Source organism: Lactuca virosa, chromosome 1, assembly GCF_052849685.1.
Source record: "Lactuca virosa cultivar CGN04683 chromosome 1, Lactuca_virosa_CGN04683_v6, whole genome shotgun sequence".
NCBI lineage: Eukaryota > Viridiplantae > Streptophyta > Magnoliopsida > Asterales > Asteraceae > Lactuca > Lactuca virosa.
Window position 1 is genome coordinate 96,735,751 of NC_136426.1, and position 5,470 is coordinate 96,741,220.

At 30.5% G+C, this 5,470-nt stretch overlaps 1 protein-coding gene across 2 annotated transcripts; it reads right to left on the reverse strand.

Moving 5' to 3' along the window:
* Positions 1-3,152: 3,152 nt before the first annotated feature.
* On the reverse strand, positions 3,153-5,268 carry LOC145152094 (serine/threonine protein phosphatase 2A 57 kDa regulatory subunit B' beta isoform-like). Of its 2 annotated transcripts, XM_079075385.1 has the most exons (3): positions 5,064-5,268; positions 3,700-4,954; positions 3,153-3,624 (listed from the first exon to the last, which is right to left on the reverse strand). In XM_079075385.1, the coding sequence occupies exons 2-3, from the start codon at positions 4,882-4,884 to the stop codon at positions 3,310-3,312; spliced, it is 1,500 nt and encodes a 499-aa protein (XP_078931511.1). In that variant the 5' UTR covers positions 4,885-4,954; positions 5,064-5,268; the 3' UTR covers positions 3,153-3,309. The 2 variants fall into 2 exon arrangements, with proteins under 2 accessions (XP_078931511.1, XP_078931510.1); XM_079075384.1 differs by having other exon boundaries at positions 3,700-5,268.
* Between the last annotated feature and the right edge of the window lie 202 nt (positions 5,269-5,470).

Below are 5,470 nucleotides of genomic sequence, written 5' to 3' on the forward strand. Positions count from 1 at the left end.
AATACAGTAAGTCAATTTTCTTAAAGAAAACTTCAAGTTTGAAATAAATATATACAATATATGGAAATGTGCAATAAATTAAAGTTGTATTTGTCAAATCACAATAGATAATAAGTTAGTTTTTTTTTCGAGTTTTTTAAATTGATATGTTTGACAAACCATAAAATAGCTCATAAACTAGCATTTTTAAAAACATATTCAGACTAGTTTTTCATAAATTTTTTTAAATCTTTCGAATATATCCTTAATTAGTTATAGAAAACATATTTTTTTAAATGTTTTTTTATGTCACTTTATATCTGTCAGCTAGTTTATCCGTTAGTTTTTATCAAACGTCATTTTTTGTAAGCTAGTTTATAAACTAGTAGCTAGCTTTTCAGTTATTAGCTAGTTTTTCAGCTACCAACTAGCTTTCCAGCTAGTCTACCAAACATAACCTAAGTAATATTGAAGTATATCAAAATATAAATATATAAGAACAATGTTGAATTTTTGTAAATTTCGTTAAATTTATTTTTGACATAGACTCAGTTATATGATGCTTAAAACCCTAATAAATGCTATTTAACAAAACTTTCAAAGCACATGTTTAGTATCTTCCTTCTTAATAAAAAAAACCTTCATCCATGTGTCACTCCTATCAATGTAGAATCCGGCCATTGTGATTTTACCGTGATGCCCTTCCTTTGCAATACAAAAGTTCTTGCGCTTTTAAATTCCTACGATTTTAAATGATACAAAAATAGATATACATATATTTGGTATGAATTGGTATGAATCCCTCTATATACGGACATTTTTTGAAATCGTTATTTCAATCTAAAATTAACCGACTAAGTCCAAGATTTAAGGAATTAACTCAAAATTAATTGTGAATAAATATTGGTTTATAAGCTTTATTAGTTTTGCCGAATATTTTTTCAAATTTGAAATTATCCTCATATTCAATATTCAATAATTAAATATTTACGAAAACTCATATCATTCCAAATCATTTTTAAAATACATACCATAATTTCGTGTATATATACACCAATTCTGTAATTCTGTTATTCCGGTGACTTCTTTATCACTGAGAAACAATATCACTCTGCTTTAAAGTAAATTCCTGTCGAATATCAGGTTAGTATTTTATATTTATCATATTATATTTTATCTTTTATATATCAATGTCATTTATATTATTCATTGTGTTTCTCTTTAAACTCTATTCAAATTTATATTTTGTTTTATAAATCATTTACAATATACTCAAATTTGTATTATGTTTTATAAATATATATTAATTTTAAATAATCAATACAAAAAGTTTTAAACAAACTTAACTCTTATTAATAATATAAATATTTTATAAATTTTTTACCCGTGTGAGCTACGGGTTGTAACCTAGTTGACCATAAAATTAGGATAAGTTACTATTAAAATGGTGATAAATTAGTCGGTAAATTGTTAATAACTTTGGTTTTGTTAATATATTTATTGTATTCATGATTTTATTTGAGGTAAATTGAGTTTCATTTGGTTATATTCTGAGATAAACAGATCCCATGGCGGGGATCCTACTGCCTGTTCATGGGGCGGGTCAAGAGGCTCACCCTTACGAGGTGCAAGCAGCGCAAGGTAATTGTTTGTTCTCTGTGTATATTGTCTCTTACGAACACAATCAAAAGCAAGCTAATTATGTGTTTTATGATTTGGGATAGGCATGTAATTTCAAAGCGATTTTCTTGGATTATACCAAATCGTATTTCGTGAAAGGGTCAACTTTCTAACAAATTGATTTTCTTGAAACCCAAAATTCTAACAAATAATTTGGTAACTAAAACTAAATATTTAATGATAAGAAAAATATTATTAATTTTAATAAAATCCGGCCATTCCTCTGTTAATTTGTTGATGTTGTTCACTTGTTCTAGAAGACAATTACGAAAAAGCGAGGAAGGAAAAGGCTATTCGCACGCAGCCTCACACAAGGTCAACTTTCATAATGAACTTAAATTCAACGATAGATTAAGAATATAAACAACTTATTAAATGTTCAATAAAATATAACTTATCAATTCATATCAAAATGTCAATAAAACTGTAGTTGTCGATACGCAATCTTAATGGTTTTTTACTTTTTAGGGATACATACACTTATCAACTTTTATTTATTGTGATTGTTTTCAACTCATAGTCGTGTTTTATTCAACTGTCACTTTATAGAATTATTATTGTATTATTAATATTATTAAATATATAACGACAACTTGTACCTAGTTATTCAAAAATCAATCAATGTATGTTATATTTTAGTATTATTGGGTCGAAGTAGTAATGCTGAGAAAGTTTGAAGGTTGAATAAGAAGGTAGACGACTAGAAATATTTCTAGAATCATGTTTCATGCTATTTATCTAAGAAGTTTAAAGGAAAAAAAACATATATAAAATGGTTAATTTCACAAAAAAAAAAAAAAATACTAATTATATTTTCAATTTTTTATTTAAAAAATTATTAGTTTGTTTATTTATTAGAACATTTATTTCGAAGTATTATCTTAAACAGGATCCTACTGTGTATCCTATTTAATATTTATATCATTTTACGCTTTTATCCGTTTCGACTCAACTATATCAAATCAAAATTTACTTTTACTCGATAACCTAAAACTTTTCAAAAGATTCGATGTAATACCATGAGATAAAAGTTGAATAATTAAGAATACGTGTATAAAATTCAAATTAATCCTCGACAAAAAAATGACAACCCATAAAAGTTATATCAATCATATCAAATTATTAATTTTAATACCACATGATTATTATAAAATTCTCAAAAAATACAACTAGACCTTTTTGTATAAATATCTACTTTAATAACATCGAGGCGTAAATATTTTTTCCCGGATAATTATATTATTTATATCCAAAAATATTAATTAATTGAGTTCCAAACAATGATTCCATTTTCTTTTAGAATCACATCCAAAATATAATCATGGGCCATAAGAGTCCATAAGCCCACAACTCGTTGATCTTAATGATTCATACAATAAAATGTACAATTGGCGAATACAAATTCAAGAATACCAAATAAAATGAAACGATTTGATTTTTTACTTGATGAAGAAATCAAGAACTAATAATCAAACAGATACATCCTTATGAGATTGTTCAAAGAAAAAAAAAAGTATATATTAATATGCTGTCTAGAATTACACCATTCCTTTAGCAAAATAATCTTTTGATGTTTAACCACATAAACCGTAGAACAAACAAACAAACAAACACATCATCAACAAACAAAGATTTGTTACTTGTTACTTGTTAGTGTATTTGGTGGGTCCCACCAGCAGCAGCATCCACTATCTTTTGCCATGTTATTTGACGCTGTTCTTCTGCTTGCTGAGAATTTGCCTGTTTTTCAGCAAACTGTTTTTGGCATTCTTCAAACAATTTGAAATCCATTTCTTGAAACATTTTGCGCACATTCACTGTTAATCCATGAACAGCTTGATTCCAATGAGATTGAACGTTGTTTTCCAAAGCTTCAAACACAATTGGTAAGATTGTGTTTCTGTTTTGAGCAATTAAGCTCACAATATGCTCATTGTTCCACAGAAACAAAGCTCTCTCTGCTGTCTAAAAAATATAAAAATCATAAATTAATACACATTTATGACACATCAGAAAAGATAATGGAATTAATTCTCAAACCTGAAAATGAGGGCTATTAAGACACCGAGCTATTTGTCTAAAAAGAGGAATCATACATCTCTGAAACTCTGCAGCTTGTGTAGCTTCCAAAACCTCTTCAAGTTCTCCAAGAAAAAGAGTCTCCTTTTGACAATTAGTAATAGGCCAATATTTAAGCAAACCCCTTATAACAGTATCTGCTAACTTATTATCCTTTTCTACAAACTGAGTAATACAGTAGGAAAGTTGTTGATGATACATAGCAATTGACTTAGGTTTATGGAGAGGTATAAGTGCCCTAACAAGAAACAACTTGTGCTCCTCTTTCATTGGTAATGCAAATCCATTTATTATACTCCCAAGTATTTCCAACAACTCACCAATTCCATTATGCCTTTGTGTTTCATAGATGAATCTGTAAAAGATGTTATTGATTGCTTTCCTGATAAACGGGCGATGAACCATAAACTTGCCATAGATTCGGTGTAGGATTGTTTTTAGATACTCACGTTCACGTGGATCTTCAGAATCAAACATGTCGAGTAACTTTAAAACAAAGGAATGATTGATGTAACGCTTTGCAACTTTGGCATCAGTGTCTGATGATACAACATACCTTAAAAGAAGCTCGTAAACAAGTTGGAGATGTGACCATGATGGATCGAGATAAGGTTCTTCTTCTTCTGTTTCAATGTTTTCAGTTCCTGTATGTTCATGGGAGCTCGGTGGTAAACACCTGAAGATGTTTACTGAAATCATTTGAATCATCTCCTCTTGGTTGCTCTCAGTGACTTTACCAGAACCGGATTGGACATAATCCACAAGCTCCACAAGGTTCAGCCTTTTAATCTCCTTCTCCCGAACCATTTTTAAAGTGTCTGTGAAATCAAATTGGAAACGGCAAACCTGACACTTTCTGAGAAACAACTGTTGTCGTTCCGATACTGGAACATCTCTAAACATCGGCAAGGATTCAATAGTTCCAGTTGGAGCAGGAGGAATCGATGTTCCACTTTGCGTCTGTTGTTGTTGTTGACCTATACTGTTCGCGACAGGAGGAGCACCACCACGAGATGCGTGATTTACGACAACATTGGAAGTGGAAACAGACTCGGAATTCCGGTTTCCAGGAGGAGTAAACCCATAAGTATCAGTATCAGATTTCGAGGGCTTCCGTTGCCCTCGTTTCATAAATTTGTTCAACATATTTCTATGGTGTATGTATAAACTATAATCCAACCAAATCAGTTCAGCAACAAATCACTAATCCTAATTTCTTCCAGTTCCGAACAGAAAAATTGTTATTCAGTCAAAAGAAATAAAAACCCTAAATCAGTCTTTTAGCAATTAAAAAACGAACACGAAGTAGAAGGGGTCTGTTATACCATTATCTGAACCCGGAGTTGATTGGTGGTGGTGGGGGAAATGCAGCGGTGGTGTGAAGGTGGCGATCGGCGACAGGCGGAGGTGATTTGTGGCGATCAAATTAAAGAATAGAGAGAGAGAGAGAGAGAGAGAGAGAGAGAGAGAGAGAGAGAGAAAGATAGATTAGAGTGAGAGTGAGAGAGACCAAAGTTGATATAATTTGAAATGTGGTGAAGGGGGCGATTGGAACTTGAAAGGGACACACATATTGAACGCTCACACTTTCCTAATAAAGTTGACTCCTTTAATCATATTAAATCATTTCATGGCCATTTATTTTTATCTATTTTCAACTTTCCAACTATGGTTATTGTAACAACTCAATAAGAATCATAATTCCTAATTCAATTTCCTTTGATATTAAAAG

Excerpts from the sequence above, each read along its gene's own strand:
- LOC145152094 (XM_079075385.1), bottom strand. The coding sequence starts at position 4,884 with ATGTTGAACAAATTTATGAAACGAGGGCAACGGAAGCCCTCGAAATCT. Across the intron at positions 3,625-3,699 it reads TTAATAGCCCTCATTTTCAG|ACAGCAGAGAGAGCTTTGTT; the intron begins GTTTGAGAATTA and ends TATATTTTTTAG.